We start from the raw sequence: 19,512 nt of genomic DNA, 5'->3' as shown, positions 1-19,512 counted from the left end.
TTAAGATATGCAAACCTACCATTCTGTATAACCTATTCACATTAGTAAAGCGGTTAGATGCATAAAGAAAGTGGAAGTTTGTGAGACCTTAGTCGGGATGCATATGTGAGTCAACCTACGAGCACAGTTGATGGATCTGGTCTTGTCGAACAGGTCCAGATTCGAGGTTCGAACACAAAAGTCCACTAGCCGAGCTGAATGCACTTTGAGTGAGATAGCGTTGACCGTAAATCCCCTTCTTGGGATTCAAAGAGGTCTGCAAACCTGTGCTTCGGCTTTCGCTGGGAGGCTTTCGTCATCCATATCCATCACTGTCGGGGGTAATTTTTTTCTATTTCTTCTTTCTAAAGGCAAGGCTAAGCCATCGGCCCTTCATTGCAGGGTAAAAGGGGAGACGGTTCCCAAGGGGTGGCTAGTTCGAGTAAGTGAGACAGATACATATAAGGTCCTTTTTTCTAATCGAGCCTATGAAAGAGTATGCCCGAGTGGAACTGAGAAGATCAAATGACCCGACAGAGCTACCATCGGAGAGACTTTAGCCACATCTTAACCCATGGTTGAAGAATGAGGCGATCAAGAAAGTCGCCCCGAGGACTCCGCTTCGATATCATCTAAAGAGTCACGGCGCACTTGGCTGCCCTTTTACTAGATATAATGACAGGAAAAAAAAAGGTGCCCCCAAGACTACTATTATACAAGCAATGACAAGATTAAATTAAAACAAGGTGTTATCTAGGGGTGTACAAAGAAAACCGATAAATCGCACCAAACCGATAATCCGAGTCATACCGGAAAAAAAAATCCGATGTGGTTTGGTACTGAAAAATAAAACCCGACCATAATTGGTTTGGTTTGGTTTTAACTAAAAAAAGTCAAACCGATACTAAATCAACCCGATAGTATATTTATATAATTTTTAAAAATATTTTATACATATAAATATTTATTGTAATGTAATTTATAAATATTTCTTAAACTTTTTCACAGTTTTATCTTTTAACAAATTATTTCAAGTTTAGACTTAACATTCTTGAATGGTAAATAAATTTTATAGCACATAAATCAAGAATGGTAAATAAATTTTATAGCACATAAATGTAGTAACTCAAACAAAGTTCAAATCAATACTAATGCTAACAAAACAAATTCAATTCAATACGAGGAATGACGATAGTGTTGGATAATTATTTTAGTTTTACATTGGTTTATAATGAAAATGCATAACTTAGTTTATATTTTTCTTTAGTGCTTAGTTATGTAACTAATATTAGTACTTATTAGCTATACTTATTTTAGCATGACCTATATAGTATTTTTAGATTACGTTAATTTTCATTATGACTTATTAATTAGTAATATTTGTTTTATGTAATTTTATTATTTTATCTTTGTTATTGAATATTTTAGTATAATGCTATGACTTATCTCATATTATTGTGTTAGTTTCTTGGAAAACACATTATATAGTTGTATTTACTAGGATTTAAGAAATATTTGGAGCACAAGTTACATATTTTATGCTATGAAACTTTACCGAAAACCCCCCCGAAAAATCCGAGAAAAATCGAGATTGAAAAACCTGGCTTTGTTGGTTTGGTTTGGTTTATAAATTTAAAAACCCGACACCATTGATTTGGTTTGATAATTGAAAAATCCGAACCAACCCGACCTATGTAAACCCCTAGTGCTATCCTTTGATAAGAATGAGGTACAAACTAGGAATTGGAAGGTCACAAATGATAGTAATGGTTAACTCGTAGTACACTTCAAACATTATTAGAATTAGACTAAATTTTATTAAAATTAATAAGGCACAGTTGAGAAAGTATAACATGAAGAAGTACTTAAACTATTAAATTATCCTTGTTCCACTGAGGCTATAATAATTTGAAGAGAATTGACAACTTGTAGGATCTTAGTTTTGCTGGCTAGTAATTATTTCCCTAAGCTACAAAGTTAAACTACTAAAATCATTGTTTTCTACGATCTTCTCCTAAGTTTCTGGTTCCAAAAAAAAAAAAAAAAAAAGGGGCAGACCAGTGTACTAAGTTCCCGCTATGCGCGTGATCCGGGGAAGGACCGGACTACAAGGATCTATTGTATGTAGCCTTACCCTGTATTTTTGCAAGAGATTGTTTTCACGACTTGAATTCGTGACCTCCTGGTCACATGGCATCAATTTTATCAGTTAAGCCAAGACTCTCCTTCTAAAATGATCGATAAATAATGAAAATCAAAGTCATTCACTAGGATTAGATTTTAGAAGAGCAAGAGCTTCTAACTTGGTTCTTTGGGTAGATGGTTTTGAAATTTTCAACACAATCTAATTAAATTTCTTGGATCTTAATTTCCCTAATTAATCATCCTCCTTTGTTGGAGAATATCTGTTCCATAGAAGACTAATTCAAATGAACCACTAAATTTCTACCATATTGGTAGAAATTTGATGGTCTCAGTTCATCTTGATCATACTATAAAAGAGCTTCAACCTTCACTTACCATTTCAAACGCCAAAAAAGAAAAATACACAATAACGCAATAAAATACAATACAAAAGAAAAAGACAAGAAAAAAAATGGAATTAAAATTTACATCGTTTGCATTTTTATTGTTATTTTTTGCACGAATTGGAGACGCTCAACCAACAGCTTCGCCCGGAGTCTTTGATGTTACCAAATATGGCGCAACAACTAATGGAGATATCAGTAAGGTAAATCATGCATTTTTACCATATAATTGATTTATTTTTTTACTTGAGACAAATTCAAGATTTAAAGTCAATCTGTTAAGAATGAATGTGATCTAATATATATTTATGCTTTGAAATATTTTTGCATATGTATAGCATTTCGAGCTGAAAGTAGTGAGTTCGGTTGAATCCGGAAAAAGAAATCAGAAATAGTCCGATTTACAACTGATAATTAAAAAATAGTCACCGTTTCGAAAGTAATCGAAATTTAGCTACTTTTTCACGTAGAACAAAAACACTCTTAAAAATTCGAAAAAATTTCAACATCGAATTTTTTACGTACGAGATTCCAGCATAATGTGGTGGAGTTCCAACATAATGTGCTGGAAATTTAAACGCAGGAGCTCCATAATAAACTTTCCGTGTTTCAATTAAAATAGTAGCTATTTTTCAATGACTTTACAAACGCTGGCTATTTTTCGATTACCAGTCCGAAAACTGGCTAGCCCGTGCTATTTTCACGTTGAATCCTTTCTAGATTTGCCTATAACAGAAATTATAATTTATAGGCTGTGTTAGATGCTTTTAAAGAGGCATGTGCAGCAACAAGCCCAAGTACAATAGTGATACCAAAAGGTACATATCAAATGAATCAAGTAAAACTACAAGGGCCATGCAAAGCACCAGTTGAGCTACAAGTTCAAGCCATTTTGAAAGCTCCTTCAGATCCTAAACAACTCAGTGCAGATATTGAATGGTTAACTGTTAATTATATTGATCGTTTCACACTTTCTGGTGGTGGTGTTTTTGATGGCCAAGGTAAACAAGCTTGGGGTCAAAATAATTGCAAGGATTCCAAAAGTTGCAGCAATCTTCCCAATGTAAGTTATGACATGTATATTCCACTATATCTTGTGTTGATCAATGTTTTTAATGCGGATTTAACTTATATACACCGGCGGTATATAGGCCGCAACTTTTTAACTGCCACAGTTTTCTACTCCTGCTAATAGTTTAGCACATTCATTGTTGTTACTATGGGTCCTGAAGCACAAGGAGATTTTACTCGATGGTGTCAACAGGGGCGAGGGATCTGTGGACTTTTATTGCTCTCTATGGAGCTTTTGGCCTGATAGGTTTCATGTTACGTCAATTTGAGCTTGCTCGATCTGTTCAATTGAGACCTTATAATGCAATCGCATTCTCTGGTCCAATGTTGTTTTTCTTTTTGTATTTCCGATTTATTCACTAGGTCAATCTGGTTGGTTCTTTGCACCTAACAGCCTCGTTTGTTCCCATTTTTTATTTTTTTTTGTAGCGAAGTGATGTTGTACAGAACATATATCATAATATAACATAAAGAAAAGGTCCAAAGAAAACTTGGTTGTTTTAGGGAATTGTTATTATAGGGGATGACTGTTATAGAGAGGTCTCACTGTATTAGATATTTGTACACTATCAGTGCAATTTAACTTGTTATACAAAATTACTTGCCTTTGTTTTCAAGTTACTCATTCCATCTATCATAAGTAATTCTGATTATCTTTTAAATGATCCGATACAAAAACTTTGCAAAGTTAGTATATCAAAGTCACTCTTTTAAGTTGACTAGTAACACATTATCAAAAAAGAACTTAAGCTATATACAGTCAGTCCTCTCTATATAACAGCATCCCTATATAACAACACTTCACTATAAAAGTCAAGCTTTTTCGGAACCAATTTTTATGTTATGTTATAATATATGTTCTCTATAACATCACTTCGCTATAACATCCAAAAATATTCGGAACAAACGAGGTTGTTATAGAGAGGTTTGACTGTACATTCGTAGTTTAACATGTGCTAGTAAGTACATTACCGTTTTTATCAATAAATGTTTTACTATAGAATTTCTCCTATAATTACCTTGTAAGTGATATAATATATGTAATTATTTTTTGTACTGCATACAACTTAAGCTTTTCCAAATTTTGTGCTCATTATCTTTACTCTGGTACAGAATTTGAGCTTCAACTTCCTTACAAATTCCACAATCCAAGACATAACTTCACAAGACAGCAAACTATTCCATATCAACGTGAATGGTTGCAAGAACTTGACATTCATCAGAGTAAACATCACAGCTCCACAAGAAAGCATCAACACAGATGGCATTCACGTCGCGCGATCGAGCAACGTGAACATCACAGATTGTGTAATCGGTACAGGAGATGACTGTATTTCTGTAGGAGATGAATTGGAACAGCTTCATATCACTAGAGTTACTTGTGGTCCTGGCCATGGTATTAGTGTTGGAAGCCTTGGGAAAACTCCAGGTGAAAAGCCAGTGGTTGGAGTTTATGTAAAAAATTGCACATTTATTAATACTGATAATGGTGTTAGAGTAAAGACATGGCCAGCTTCACATCAAGGTGTTGTCACAGATTTGCACTATGAAGATATCATTGTGCAAAATGTTAGCAACCCTATTGTCATTGATCAAGTCTATTGCCCTTACAATCAATGCAACAAAGATGTAAGAACAAAACTTTATGCATTTACTTGTACTTATCTTTTAAGTGACTATCTAATATATTATACTATAAAATTTCTGCCAGCTAACCAGCCTTTGCCAGAAAATTATACCATGTATACAACAATAACAACCCAGTAAAATCGTACAAGTGGGGTCTGGGAAGAGTAGTGTGTACGCAGATCTTACTTCTACCCGAGGAAGTAGAAGGTTATTTCCGATAGACTCTCGGCGCGCAGAAAATTATACTATGTATATAAGTTAAATATTGCGAATAGGGTCGTGAGTTAATCACCTTCGTTTGTAACATATGGCGAATGGTGGTTAGTTGAACATCATTCGCGAAACTATATTGAGTATATAAGTTAAACATAGCAATGTACGATCAGCTAAACACCCTTCGCCGGAAAATTACACTGTACATATAGGTTAAATATACTATGTTTATACATATAAATTGAATCTTGAATACCTGTAACGAAATTTCTGACTTTGCTACTACTATCAGTGTATAAGAGTTAAATTCCTTGAGAATAAGTTCTAGATTTGATTTTGTTATATTATGGTTCATATATTTATTTTGTGAATTTTGCAGTTGCCATCAAAAGTAAAGATAAGCAAAGTGAGCATAAAAAACATAAGGGGAACATCAAGAACACAAGATGCAGTGCTTTTACTGTGCAGTAAAGGTGCACCATGTGATGGAGTGGAGGTTGGAGATATAGACATTACCTATAATGGAAAAGAAGGACCAGCCAAATCTAGTTGTGAAAATGTGAAGCCAAAGTTAGTAGGGAAACAGAATCCACCAATTTGTGCTGGAGCTCAGTCTTCTTGAGCTTTTTTTAATTAGTTCCCAATTTTTGTGCAAATTTTAGCAATTTTATTTAATATAGTTTTGATTAAGAAGATATGAATCCACCAGTTTGCACTGGTGTTGCTCAGTCTAATTATTGAGCTTAATAGCTTATAATATTTATTTTTTTTAATTCTAGAGTTTTTAGTTTTTGGATATCCTAATTGAAATAGTATGTGTGCACGTATATGAGATGTGCATTGTATTCAAAGTGTAGAAATTACACATGAACAATGGAGTAATAGGAAATCCTCTTGGCGAGAGATTTTTGAACATGAGATTTTCATTGGTACAGTTAAACCCTCTGCTTGTTTGTTCCGAAAAAGAATAAAGTCTCTCAAGAAGAGTAAGTTTTAATCAACTTACCTCGTTTTCGTTTTATTAATATTCACAATCATTCAATCCTCCTCCATCATTCCAATATTGATTAAAATGTTCAACATCACCAACAAGTCGATATCTACAATTAGATATCCTAATTACATCAAAGTATGACCTAAGATATTGATCAATATCCATACATGGCTCATAAGTTGGCTACAAGCCTCCAACAACTCAAATCGCCAAATAGATTTACAAGCTAGACAATTCAACTTCATTCTTATATTTTAATACCCATTCGAAATCATTATTGATACTACATCGATTGTCCAATGCCACCAAGTTACTATTCATCGTCTTTCATAATCAACACTCGCAAAATCTTGGGTTGATATAAATGTTTTAAAAGTATATATTGTGGGTTATGTTTTACTTGTCTTTCATTTAAAATGACAAGGATCATGAATTGATAAAATTTCTTATCATTTTATATCAAATATTGATGCATTATTTTTAAAAAGTTTGTCCCAAGAACTTAAGTTAGAGAAAGTCTATAACACTTATTGAGTATCGCCGTGGTGTACTCAGCCCTTAGGGCCCTCCTCCAGGGTCTCGCTTACTTTACATATTTCAGGATGACATATGATACGTGGCATGCGGTCAGGGCTAGGATGACTCTCTTTCCGAGGTATTATGAAGCACCATTTTTATTTCGTGGTAGCTATCGTGTTATTTCTTATTTTATTTTGTTAGAATTACTCCAAGTGTTGGTTCTATTCTTTGGTATAGAGGCTCCATAGATAGTTGTGGGATTGTAAAAATAGGATTGTAGACGTCATGCATAAAGGAATAATCATTTAATTTGATTATATCATTTTTATAAAAGGTTTCATGTATGATTTTGGAAATGAAAAATATGTTATGACTTGATTTGAAAATGTACAAGATTCTCAATTGGCTTCCGCAATTATATTTGGTCTTGACATATGGGTTGGTTCACTCGGGTCGAGTAGTGTGCCGGGTGCCGGTCACGTGGATTTGGGTCGTGACAAAGTTGGTATCACAGCACTAGGTTCTAAGTCGAGTCCTAGGAAGTCTTTGGAGCCGTGTCAAGTAGAGTCCCTCTTATCGGTGTGTTGCCGGCCACACTTATATCAGGGAGGCTACAATGACATCTAGGGAGTTTTACTTTTTTCATACTCTATATCGTGCGTTAGTGCCTGAGGTGAGAGTACGAATTCTCGATCGTATTGATTACCTGATGAGGAAGATATGGAAGTGATGAGAATAAAGCTCAAGGTTCAAGTTATAATACAAGATGTTTAGGCTAATAGCCAGAAAGTGTCAGATTGATGGAAGGATAAGTTGAGAATAGATTGGGACTGATACAGTCAACACGTATGACTTTGGTGAATACGGATTAACAGTCGAATACTGAGAAATCATGGAAGAAAATAAGGTGATGATGTCATCTAGTATTGTCAGGATGGTGTCCTGACTTATAAAGAATTTTACTAAAGGATGCGAATAAGGGCACCTATGTTAGACCCTAAATTTCAATTCAAGATTGTTGGTCAAGATGTTGGAGCGACTGTTTACTATGGTAATCACCATGTCACGCCCCGACCTGGGAGCGAGAGTGGCACCCGGTGCCTCAACTAACCTGGTGTACCAAATTGCGACTAAGGGAATCTGAACATATAATGCCATAATTTGTCCATGAGGCCACCTTGCAAGATAATTTACGAAGCAAAATATAAAACTGAATGGAAACTAGCATTGACTAAACATCAATATAAAGTTGGATCGACAAGGCCGTCATAACTATTACAACTGACAAACCACCAAAATATACATACCAGGCCTACAAGTCCAATATAGTGCACTAACTGACACGATATGTCTACAAGCCTTTACTGATGGATATATTGTGATCGGAACAGGGCCCCGACCTACCCATAACATATATACATACATACATACATACATACATACATACATACATACATACATAAGATGTACATGAAAACCTAGACCCGATAACTCCGAAGGACGTGGAGCTTACCGACCAGGCTGAACTCTGGAAACACCTACTAAGGAGGTCTACCCCTCTGTCTATATGAACGTGCATGCATGAAATGTAGTGTCCCTAGAAAAAGGACGTCAGTGCAAAATAATGTACCGAGTATATAAGGCAATAACATAACTGAAAGTTGAAACTGAACTGATAATATAAAAACTGAATGTAATTGGGAGTCAAAGATGATCTGGAGATATACTTACCTGTTGATACTGACTCAACTCCTTTAATATAGTAAGTAAAATAATTGTCCGGCCTTATAAGGCTCGGTACATATAACTGCTCTTTCGTAGTAGGCTCGCTCATAGGCGCTCGGCCATACTAGGCTATGTATCTCGACCATGCTGGGCTCGCTCATAGGCGCTCGGCCACAGTAGGCTCGGTATATAACTTTCCATCTGATCAGAGGTTGCCCAATAGGGGCCTGCCCATTGATTATAGATCAATATCCATACATGGCTCATAAGTTGGCTACAAGCCTCCAACAACTCAAATCGCCAAATAGATTTACAAGCTAGACAATTCAACTTCATTCTTATATTTTAATACCCATTCGAAATTATTATTGATACTACATCAATTGTCCAATGCCACCAAGTTACTATTCATCGTCTTTCATAATCAACACTTGCAAAATCTTGGGTTGATATAAATGTTTTAAAAGTATATATTGTGGGTTATGTTTTACTTGTCTTTCATTTAAAATGACAAGGATCATGAATTGATAAAATTTCTTATCGTTTTATATCAAATATTGATGCATTATTTTTACAAAGTTTGTCCCAAGAACTTAAGTTAGAGAAAGTCTATGACACTTATTGAGTATCGCCGTGGTGTACTCAGCCCTTAGGGCCCCCTCCAGGGTCCCGCTTACTTTACATGTTTCGGGATGACATATGATACGTGGCATGCGGTCAGGGCTAGGATGACTCTCTTTCCGAGGTATTATGAAGCACCATTTTTATTTCGTGGTAGCTATCATGTTATTTCTTATTTTATTTTGTTGGAATTACTCCAAGTGTTGGTTCTATTCTTTGGTATAGAGGCTCCATAGATAGTTGTGGGATTGTAAAAATAGGATTGTGGACGTCATGCATAAAGGAATAATCATTTAATTTGATTATATCATTTTTATAAAAGGTTTCATGTATGATTTTGGAAATGAAAAATATGTTATGACTTGATTTGAAAATGTACAAGATTCTCAATTGGCTTCCGCAATTATACTTGGTCTTGACATATGGGTTGGTTCACTCGGGTCGGGTAGTGTGCCGGGTGCCGGTTACGTGGATTTGAGTCGTGACAAAGTTGGTATCACAACACTAGGTTCTAAGTCGAGTCCTAGGAAGTCTTTGGAGTCGTGTCAAGTAGAGTCCCTCTTATCGGTGTGTTGCCGACCACACTTATATCAGGGAGGCTACAATGACATCTAGGGAGTTTCACTTTTTTCATACTCTATATCGTGCGTTTGTGCCTGAGGTGAGAGTACGAATTCTCGATCGTATTGATTACCTGATGAGGAAGATATGGAAGTGATGAGAATAAAGCTCAAGGTTCAAGTTATAATACAAGATGTTTAGGCTAATAGCCAGGAAGTGTCAGATTGATGGAAGGATAAGTTGAGAATAGATTGGGACTGATACAGTCAACACATATGACTTTGGTGAATAAGGATTAACAGTCGAATACTGAGAAATCATGGAAGAAAATAAGGTGATGATGTCAGCTAGTATTGTCAGGATGGTGTCCTGACTTATAAAGAATTTTACTAAAGGATGCGAATAAGGGCACCTATGTTAGACCCTAAATTTCAATTCAAGATTGTTGGTCAAGATGTTGGAGCGACTGTTTACTATGGTAATCACCATGTCACGCCCCGACCTGGGAGTGAGAGTGGCACCCGGTGCCTCAACTAACCTGGTGTACCAAATTGCGACTAAGGGAATCTGAACATATAATGCCATAATTTGTCCATGAGGCCACCTTGCAAGATAATTTGCGAAGCAAAATATAAAACTGAATGGAAACTAGCGTTGACTAAACATTAATATAAAGTTGGGTCGACAAGGCCGTCATAACTACTACAACTGACAAACCACCAAAATATACATACCAGGCCTACAAGTCCAACATAGTGCACTAACTGACAGGATATCTCTACAAGCCTCTACTGATGGATATATGGTGATCGGAACAGGGTCCCGACCTACCCATAACATATATACATACATACATACAGAAGATGTACACGAAACAACCTCTCTACCCCAGGGTAGGGGTAAGGTCTGCGTACACACTACCCTCCACAGACTCCACCAGTGGGATTATACTAGGTTGTTGTTGTAATAAGTACTATTAATTACACAATTAAGAATAGAAAAAATAGATAAACTAGGTTATACATTTTTCTTATAAATCAATGCAAAACTAAAAAAAAATAGATATGCAACACTATTGTCATGCCTAGTGTTGAATTGAATTTCCTTTATTAGCATTAGTATTGATTTGAACTTTATTTAACTTAACTACTTTTATGGGCTATAAAATTTATCGGACCATTCAAGAATGTTAAGTCCAAATTTTAAATAATACTTTTAAAGATAAAATTGTGAACAAGTTTAAGAAATACTTATAAATTATATTACAATAAATATTTATATGCATAAAATATTTTTTTAAATTGTATAAATGTAATATCGGGTTGGTTTGGTTTTAGGTTTGATTTTTTTTGTTAAAAACAAACCAAACCAAATCACAATGGGTTTTGTTTCTCGGTTTGACTCGAATTATCGGGTTGGTGCGCTTTATAGGTTTTCTTTGTACACCCCTAGTAATAGACACCCAAAAAGAAATGGTTTTTTTTTCCACTTTTAGCCCATGCCAGAAATTATTTACATTTCGTAGCCGAAAAAGTGTATAAAATTTATATATAACATACATAATGTACATATATACAAAAAACAAATATATATTTTTTTCGACTATTATTTTAAGAGCAGTTATACGGTGTTATTTTCCCAATATAATAGGGGTAATACAAACACAACATAGTGTAGTGTACAAGTTTAAAATGGTAAAATTATTTCCGCGATAGGTCACGGGTTCAAGCTGTGAACGCAATCCTTGGAGTGCGTCTTTCCTCGGACCCTACATGGATACGGAATACTATCCAATCTTAAAAACTGATGAAATGCGATCTCATAGGCAATTTCCTATGAGGGTCTGCTCCATTATATTCCCCATTATTTCACTTTCTCGCTATTCGAAATAAGCGGCACGACAACATCCAAAGGTGACCTTTGGATTCTTAAGTAGGGGGCAAGGGGGAGCTCGTAGGAATGCTGACCACTACATAAGCCACTAGTGGCTGAGAGAAAGCGATGTCAGCAGGTTAGAAAATTCTAAGGTTTTTTATATTCGGTGGAAGGCAGGCTAAAACTCTGCCCCAACCAAGTGAAACTAAGGGTCTGAAAAAGTTCACGATATGTAGCTAGCTCAATCAGTGCGCTGGAGTTCCGTTCTTTCAAACTCTCCGCCAGGGAAGTGCTCTTCGGGCTGAGACTCGGTTGCTAGGAAGAATGCGGGCTTAGATCCAATAGAACTAGTGTTGCTTCGTCACCCTCTAGCGTACCGAACTTATGAAAAGCATGATTTAAGATATGCAAACCTACCCTTATGTATAATCTATTCACATTAGTGAAGCGGTTGGATGCATAAGGGAAGTGCAAGTTTGTGAGACCTTAGTCGGGATGCATATGTGAGTCAACCAACGAGCACATTTGATGGATCTGGTCTTGTCGAACAGGTCCGGATTCGAGGTTCGAACACAAAAGCCCACTAGCCGAGCTGAATGCTCTTTGATGAGATATCGTTGACTGTAAATTCCCTTCTTGGGATTCAGAGAGGTCTGCGAACCTGTGCTTCGGCTTTCGCTGGGGGCTTTCGTCAACCATATCCATCACTATCAGGGGTAAAAAATTTCTATTTATTCTTTCTAAAGGCAAGGCTAAGCCATCCGCCCTTCATTGCAGGGTAAAAGGGGAGACGGTTCCCAAGGGGTGGCTAGTTCGAGTAAGAGAGACAGATACAGATAAGGTCCTTTTTTTCTAATCGAGCCTATGAAAGAGTATGACCGAGTGAAACTGAGAAGATCAAATGATCCGATAGAGCTACCATCGAAGAGACTTTAGCCACATCTTAACCCATGGTTGAAGAATGAGGCGATCAAGAAAGTCGCCCCGAGGACTCCGCTTCGATATCATCTAAAGAGTCATAGTGCACTTGGCTGCCCTTTTACTAGATATAATGACAGAAAAAAGTGCCCCCAAGACCACTATTATACAAGCAATGACAAGATTAAATTAAAACAAGGTATTATCTAGGGGTGTACAAAGAAAATCGATAAACCGCACCAAACCGATAATTCTAGTCAAACCGGAAAAAAACCCCCGATGTACTTTGGTATTGGAAAATAAAACCCGACCATAATTGGTTTGGTTTGGTTTTAACTAAAAAAAAGTCAAACCGAAACCAATCAACCCGATAGTATATTTATATTATTTTTAAAAATATTTTATACATATTAATATTTATTGTAATATAATTTATAAATATTTCTTAAACTTTTTCATAGTTTTATCTTTTAACGTATTATTTGAAGTTTAGACTTAACATTCTTGAATGGTAAATAAATTTTATAGCACATAAATGTAGTAACTCAAACAAAGTTCAAATCAATACTAATGCTAACAAAATAAATTTAATTCAATACGAGAAATGACGATAGTGTTGGATAATTATTTTAGTTTTACATTGGTTTATAATGAAAATGCATAACTTAGTTTATATTTTTCTTTAGTGCTTAGTTATATAATTAATATTAGTACTTATTAGCTATACTTATTTTAGCATGACCTATATAGTATTTTTAGACTACATTAATTTTTATTATGACTTATTAATTAGCAATATTTATTTTATGTAATTTTATTATTTTATCTTTGTTATTGAATATTTTAGTATAATGCTATGACTTATCTCATATTATTGTGTTAGTTTTTTGGAAAACACATTATATAGTTGTATTTACTAGGACTTAAAAATATTTGGAGCACAAGTTACATATTTTATGCTATGAAACTTTACCGAAAACCCCCCCCCCCCCCCCCCCCCCAAAAAAAAAATCCGAGATTGAAAGACCTGACTTTGTTGGTTTGGTTTGGTTTATAAATTTAAAAACCCGACATCATTGATTTTGTTTGATAATTGAAAAATTCGAACCAACCCGACCTATGTACACCCGTAGTGCTATCCTTTGATAAGAATGAGGTACAAACTAGAAATTGGAAGGTCACAAATGATAGTAATGGTTAATTCGTAGTACACTTCAAACATTATTAGAATTAGACTAAATTTTATTAAAATTAATAAGGCACAGTTGAGATAGTATAACATGAAGAAGTACTTAAACTATTAAATTATCATTGTTCCAACTGAGGCTATAATAATTTGAAGAGAATTGACAACTTGTAGGATCTTAGTTTTGCTGGCTAGTAAATATTTCCCTAAGCTACAAAGTTAAACTACTAAAATCATTGTTTTCTACGATCTTCTCCTAAGTTTCTGGTTCCAAAAAAAAAAAAAAAAAAAGGGGCAGACCAGTGTACTAAGTTCCCGCTATGCGCGTGATCCGGGGAAGGACCGGACTACAAGGATCTATTGTATGTAGCCTTACCCTGTATTTTTGCAAGAGGTTGTTTTCACGACTTGAATTCGTGACCTCCTGGTCACATGGCATCAATTTTATCAGTTAAGCCAAGACTCTCCTTCTAAAATGATCGATAAATAATGAAAATCAAAGTCATTCACTAGGATTAGATTTTAGAAGAGCAAGAGCTTCTAACTTGGTTCTTTGGGTAGATGGTTTTGAAATTTTCAACACAATCTAATTAAATTTCTTGGATCTTAATTTCCCTAATTAATCATCCTCCTTTGTTGGAGAATATCTGTTCCATAGAAGACTAATTCAAATGAACCACTAAATTTCTACCATATTGGTAGAAATTTGATGGTCTCAGTTCATCTTGATCATACTATAAAAGAGCTTCAACCTTCACTTACCATTTCAAACGCCAAAAAAGAAAAATACACAATAACGCAATAAAATACAATACAAAAGAAAAAGACAAGAAAAAAAATGGAATTAAAATTTACATCGTTTGCATTTTTATTGTTATTTTTTGCACGAATTGGAGACGCTCAACCAACAGCTTCGCCCGGAGTCTTTGATGTTACCAAATATGGCGCAACAACTAATGGAGATATCAGTAAGGTAAATCATGCATTTTTACCATATAATTGATTTATTTTTTTACTTGAGACAAATTCAAGATTTAAAGTCAATCTGTTAAGAATGAATGTGATCTAATATATATTTATGCTTTGAAATATTTTTGCATATGTATAGCATTTCGAGCTGAAAGTAGTGAGTTCGGTTGAATCCGGAAAAAGAAATCAGAAATAGTCCGATTTACAACTGATAATTAAAAAATAGTCACCGTTTCGAAAGTAATCGAAATTTAGCTACTTTTTCACGTAGAACAAAAACACTCTTAAAAATTCGAAAAAATTTCAACATCGAATTTTTTACGTACGAGATTCCAGCATAATGTGGTGGAGTTCCAACATAATGTGCTGGAAATTTAAACGCAGGAGCTCCATAATAAACTTTCCGTGTTTCAATTAAAATAGTAGCTATTTTTCAATGACTTTACAAACGCTGGCTATTTTTCGATTACCAGTCCGAAAACTGGCTAGCCCGTGCTATTTTCACGTTGAATCCTTTCTAGATTTGCCTATAACAGAAATTATAATTTATAGGCTGTGTTAGATGCTTTTAAAGAGGCATGTGCAGCAACAAGCCCAAGTACAATAGTGATACCAAAAGGTACATATCAAATGAATCAAGTAAAACTACAAGGGCCATGCAAAGCACCAGTTGAGCTACAAGTTCAAGCCATTTTGAAAGCTCCTTCAGATCCTAAACAACTCAGTGCAGATATTGAATGGTTAACTGTTAATTATATTGATCGTTTCACACTTTCTGGTGGTGGTGTTTTTGATGGCCAAGGTAAACAAGCTTGGGGTCAAAATAATTGCAAGGATTCCAAAAGTTGCAGCAATCTTCCCAATGTAAGTTATGACATGTATATTCCACTATATCTTGTGTTGATCAATGTTTTTAATGCGGATTTAACTTATATACACCGGCGGTATATAGGCCGCAACTTTTTAACTGCCACAGTTTTCTACTCCTGCTAATAGTTTAGCACATTCATTGTTGTTACTATGGGTCCTGAAGCACAAGGAGATTTTACTCGATGGTGTCAACAGGGGCGAGGGATCTGTGGACTTTTATTGCTCTCTATGGAGCTTTTGGCCTGATAGGTTTCATGTTACGTCAATTTGAGCTTGCTCGATCTGTTCAATTGAGACCTTATAATGCAATCGCATTCTCTGGTCCAATGTTGTTTTTCTTTTTGTATTTCCGATTTATTCACTAGGTCAATCTGGTTGGTTCTTTGCACCTAACAGCCTCGTTTGTTCCCATTTTTTATTTTTTTTTGTAGCGAAGTGATGTTGTACAGAACATATATCATAATATAACATAAAGAAAAGGTCCAAAGAAAACTTGGTTGTTTTAGGGAATTGTTATTATAGGGGATGACTGTTATAGAGAGGTCTCACTGTATTAGATATTTGTACACTATCAGTGCAATTTAACTTGTTATACAAAATTACTTGCCTTTGTTTTCAAGTTACTCATTCCATCTATCATAAGTAATTCTGATTATCTTTTAAATGATCCGATACAAAAACTTTGCAAAGTTAGTATATCAAAGTCACTCTTTTAAGTTGACTAGTAACACATTATCAAAAAAGAACTTAAGCTATATACAGTCAGTCCTCTCTATATAACAGCATCCCTATATAACAACACTTCACTATAAAAGTCAAGCTTTTTCGGAACCAATTTTTATGTTATGTTATAATATATGTTCTCTATAACATCACTTCGCTATAACATCCAAAAATATTCGGAACAAACGAGGTTGTTATAGAGAGGTTTGACTGTACATTCGTAGTTTAACATGTGCTAGTAAGTACATTACCGTTTTTATCAATAAATGTTTTACTATAGAATTTCTCCTATAATTACCTTGTAAGTGATATAATATATGTAATTATTTTTTGTACTGCATACAACTTAAGCTTTTCCAAATTTTGTGCTCATTATCTTTACTCTGGTACAGAATTTGAGCTTCAACTTCCTTACAAATTCCACAATCCAAGACATAACTTCACAAGACAGCAAACTATTCCATATCAACGTGAATGGTTGCAAGAACTTGACATTCATCAGAGTAAACATCACAGCTCCACAAGAAAGCATCAACACAGATGGCATTCACGTCGCGCGATCGAGCAACGTGAACATCACAGATTGTGTAATCGGTACAGGAGATGACTGTATTTCTGTAGGAGATGAATTGGAACAGCTTCATATCACTAGAGTTACTTGTGGTCCTGGCCATGGTATTAGTGTTGGAAGCCTTGGGAAAACTCCAGGTGAAAAGCCAGTGGTTGGAGTTTATGTAAAAAATTGCACATTTATTAATACTGATAATGGTGTTAGAGTAAAGACATGGCCAGCTTCACATCAAGGTGTTGTCACAGATTTGCACTATGAAGATATCATTGTGCAAAATGTTAGCAACCCTATTGTCATTGATCAAGTCTATTGCCCTTACAATCAATGCAACAAAGATGTAAGAACAAAACTTTATGCATTTACTTGTACTTATCTTTTAAGTGACTATCTAATATATTATACTATAAAATTTCTGCCAGCTAACCAGCCTTTGCCAGAAAATTATACCATGTATACAACAATAACAACCCAGTAAAATCGTACAAGTGGGGTCTGGGAAGAGTAGTGTGTACGCAGATCTTACTTCTACCCGAGGAAGTAGAAGGTTATTTCCGATAGACTCTCGGCGCGCAGAAAATTATACTATGTATATAAGTTAAATATTGCGAATAGGGTCGTGAGTTAATCACCTTCGTTTGTAACATATGGCGAATGGTGGTTAGTTGAACATCATTCGCGAAACTATATTGAGTATATAAGTTAAACATAGCAATGTACGATCAGCTAAACACCCTTCGCCGGAAAATTACACTGTACATATAGGTTAAATATACTATGTTTATACATATAAATTGAATCTTGAATACCTGTAACGAAATTTCTGACTTTGCTACTACTATCAGTGTATAAGAGTTAAATTCCTTGAGAATAAGTTCTAGATTTGATTTTGTTATATTATGGTTCATATATTTATTTTGTGAATTTTGCAGTTGCCATCAAAAGTAAAGATAAGCAAAGTGAGCATAAAAAACATAAGGGGAACATCAAGAACACAAGATGCAGTGCTTTTACTGTGCAGTAAAGGTGCACCATGTGATGGAGTGGAGGTTGGAGATATAGACATTACCTATAATGGAAAAGAAGGACCAGCCAAATCTAGTTGTGAAAATGTGAAGCCAAAGTTAGTAGGGAAACAGAATCCACCAATTTGTGCTGGAGCTCAGTCTTCTTGAGCTTTTTTTAATTAGTTCCCAATTTTTGTGCAAATTTTAGCAATTTTATTTAATATAGTTTTGATTAAGAAGATATGAATCCACCAGTTTGCACTGGTGTTGCTCAGTCTAATTATTGAGCTTAATAGCTTATAATATTTATTTTTTTTAATTCTAGAGTTTTTAGTTTTTGGATATCCTAATTGAAATAGTATGTGTGCACGTATATGAGATGTGCATTGTATTCAAAGTGTAGAAATTACACATGAATAATGGAGTAATAGGAAATCCTCTTGGCGAGAGATTTTTGAACGTGAGAACATATATTATAACGTAGCACAATATATGTTTGTGCTGGAGCTCACGCTTATTTGTTTCGAATATTTTTGGATGTTATAACGAAGTGCTGTTATAGAGAACATATATTATAACATAGCATAAAAATTAGTTCCGAAAAAGCTTGGCTTTTATAGCGAAGTTTGTTATATAGGGATGTTGTTATAGAGAGGTGTGACTGTATATATGATATTTAAATTACGACCTGCATTTGCATTTTTATTATTAGTGTACGTAGCAGTGATTATTTGTGTTGTTTTTGCAAACAAAAAAAAAAGTTGCCTTTTTATCTTTCAAACTATTTTTTCCTTTTAATGTTTACAACATAACATCAAACCGAGTGTGATCCTACAAGTGGAGGTCCCAAGAGGATAAAGTATATGTAGATCTTACCCATACTTTGTGTGAGGTAGAGAGTTTGTTTCCAATAGACTGTAGGCTCAAAAAAAAAATCAAAACAGGTTGGGAAAATACGCTATGATTAAAATACTGACGATTCTTGTTTGAATGGTTGTTACCTATTGTATTGTATCGTATTGTTCCTTTAAATACAATATTTATTTTGATTGTTCAAAATTTTATTGTATCGTATTATTAAATCCGTCGTTATGTAACGATGAAAAGTGTCACTTTATGTAACGAACGATTTGGTGTGGTTGCATCGTTACCTTGTTCTTTTCTCTCATCTTATCCTTCTCTATTATTAAATAATTATATTTTATCTTTTATCCTACCTTTTATATAATAATTCAACCTTGTACCCTACTTTTTCTTTGTAATATTGCAAGTTTATTTTTCATATTGTTTGTTCATTATATCATGGACAAGAGTGGGTTGCTCTAGTGGTAAGCACCCTCTACTTCTAACCAAGAGGTTGTGAGTTCGAATCACCCCAAGAGCAAGGTGGGAAGTTCTTGGAGGGAGTGAGCCGAGGGTCTATCGGAAACAACCACTCTACCCTAGGGTAAGGATATGGTATGCGTACACACTACCCTCCACAGACCCCACTAGTGGGATTATACTAGGTTGTTGTTGTAATAAGTACTATTAATTACACAATTAAGCATAGAAAA

The 19,512-nt window shown here is 34.9% G+C and overlaps 2 protein-coding genes across 2 annotated transcripts; both read left to right on the top strand.

The window, feature by feature from the left end:
* The first annotated feature begins 2,496 nt into the window (after window positions 1-2,496).
* LOC142173293 (polygalacturonase-like) lies at window positions 2,497-6,218 on the top strand. Its single transcript, XM_075238533.1, has 4 exons — window positions 2,497-2,710; window positions 3,259-3,570; window positions 4,692-5,207; window positions 5,800-6,218. Exons 1-4 carry the CDS (start codon window positions 2,576-2,578, stop codon window positions 6,040-6,042), a joined length of 1,206 nt encoding a protein of 401 aa, XP_075094634.1. The 5' UTR covers window positions 2,497-2,575; the 3' UTR covers window positions 6,043-6,218.
* Window positions 6,219-14,578: 8,360 nt separating this feature from the next.
* LOC142173292 (polygalacturonase-like) lies at window positions 14,579-18,423 on the top strand. The gene is made up of 4 exons (XM_075238532.1): window positions 14,579-14,792; window positions 15,341-15,652; window positions 16,774-17,289; window positions 17,882-18,423. The coding sequence occupies exons 1-4, from the start codon at window positions 14,658-14,660 to the stop codon at window positions 18,122-18,124; spliced, it is 1,206 nt and encodes a 401-aa protein (XP_075094633.1). The 5' UTR covers window positions 14,579-14,657; the 3' UTR covers window positions 18,125-18,423.
* The last annotated feature ends 1,089 nt before the right edge of the window (window positions 18,424-19,512 follow it).

Source organism: Nicotiana tabacum, chromosome 2 (genome assembly GCF_000715075.1).
Source record: "Nicotiana tabacum cultivar K326 chromosome 2, ASM71507v2, whole genome shotgun sequence".
NCBI classification, from domain to species: domain Eukaryota; kingdom Viridiplantae; phylum Streptophyta; class Magnoliopsida; order Solanales; family Solanaceae; genus Nicotiana; species Nicotiana tabacum.
The sequence above is the reverse complement of the archived record's forward strand: the minus strand, read 5'-3'. Positions and strand labels throughout refer to the sequence as shown.

Excerpts from the sequence above, each read along its gene's own strand:
- LOC142173293 (XM_075238533.1), top strand. The coding sequence starts at position 2,576 with ATGGAATTAAAATTTACATCGTTTGCATTTTTATTGTTATTTTTTGCA. Across the intron at positions 2,711-3,258 it reads CTAATGGAGATATCAGTAAG|GCTGTGTTAGATGCTTTTAA; the intron begins GTAAATCATGCA and ends TATAATTTATAG. Across the intron at positions 5,208-5,799 it reads ACAATCAATGCAACAAAGAT|TTGCCATCAAAAGTAAAGAT; the intron begins GTAAGAACAAAA and ends TGAATTTTGCAG.
- LOC142173292 (XM_075238532.1), top strand. The coding sequence starts at position 14,658 with ATGGAATTAAAATTTACATCGTTTGCATTTTTATTGTTATTTTTTGCA. Across the intron at positions 15,653-16,773 it reads GTTGCAGCAATCTTCCCAAT|AATTTGAGCTTCAACTTCCT; the intron begins GTAAGTTATGAC and ends ACTCTGGTACAG. Across the intron at positions 17,290-17,881 it reads ACAATCAATGCAACAAAGAT|TTGCCATCAAAAGTAAAGAT; the intron begins GTAAGAACAAAA and ends TGAATTTTGCAG.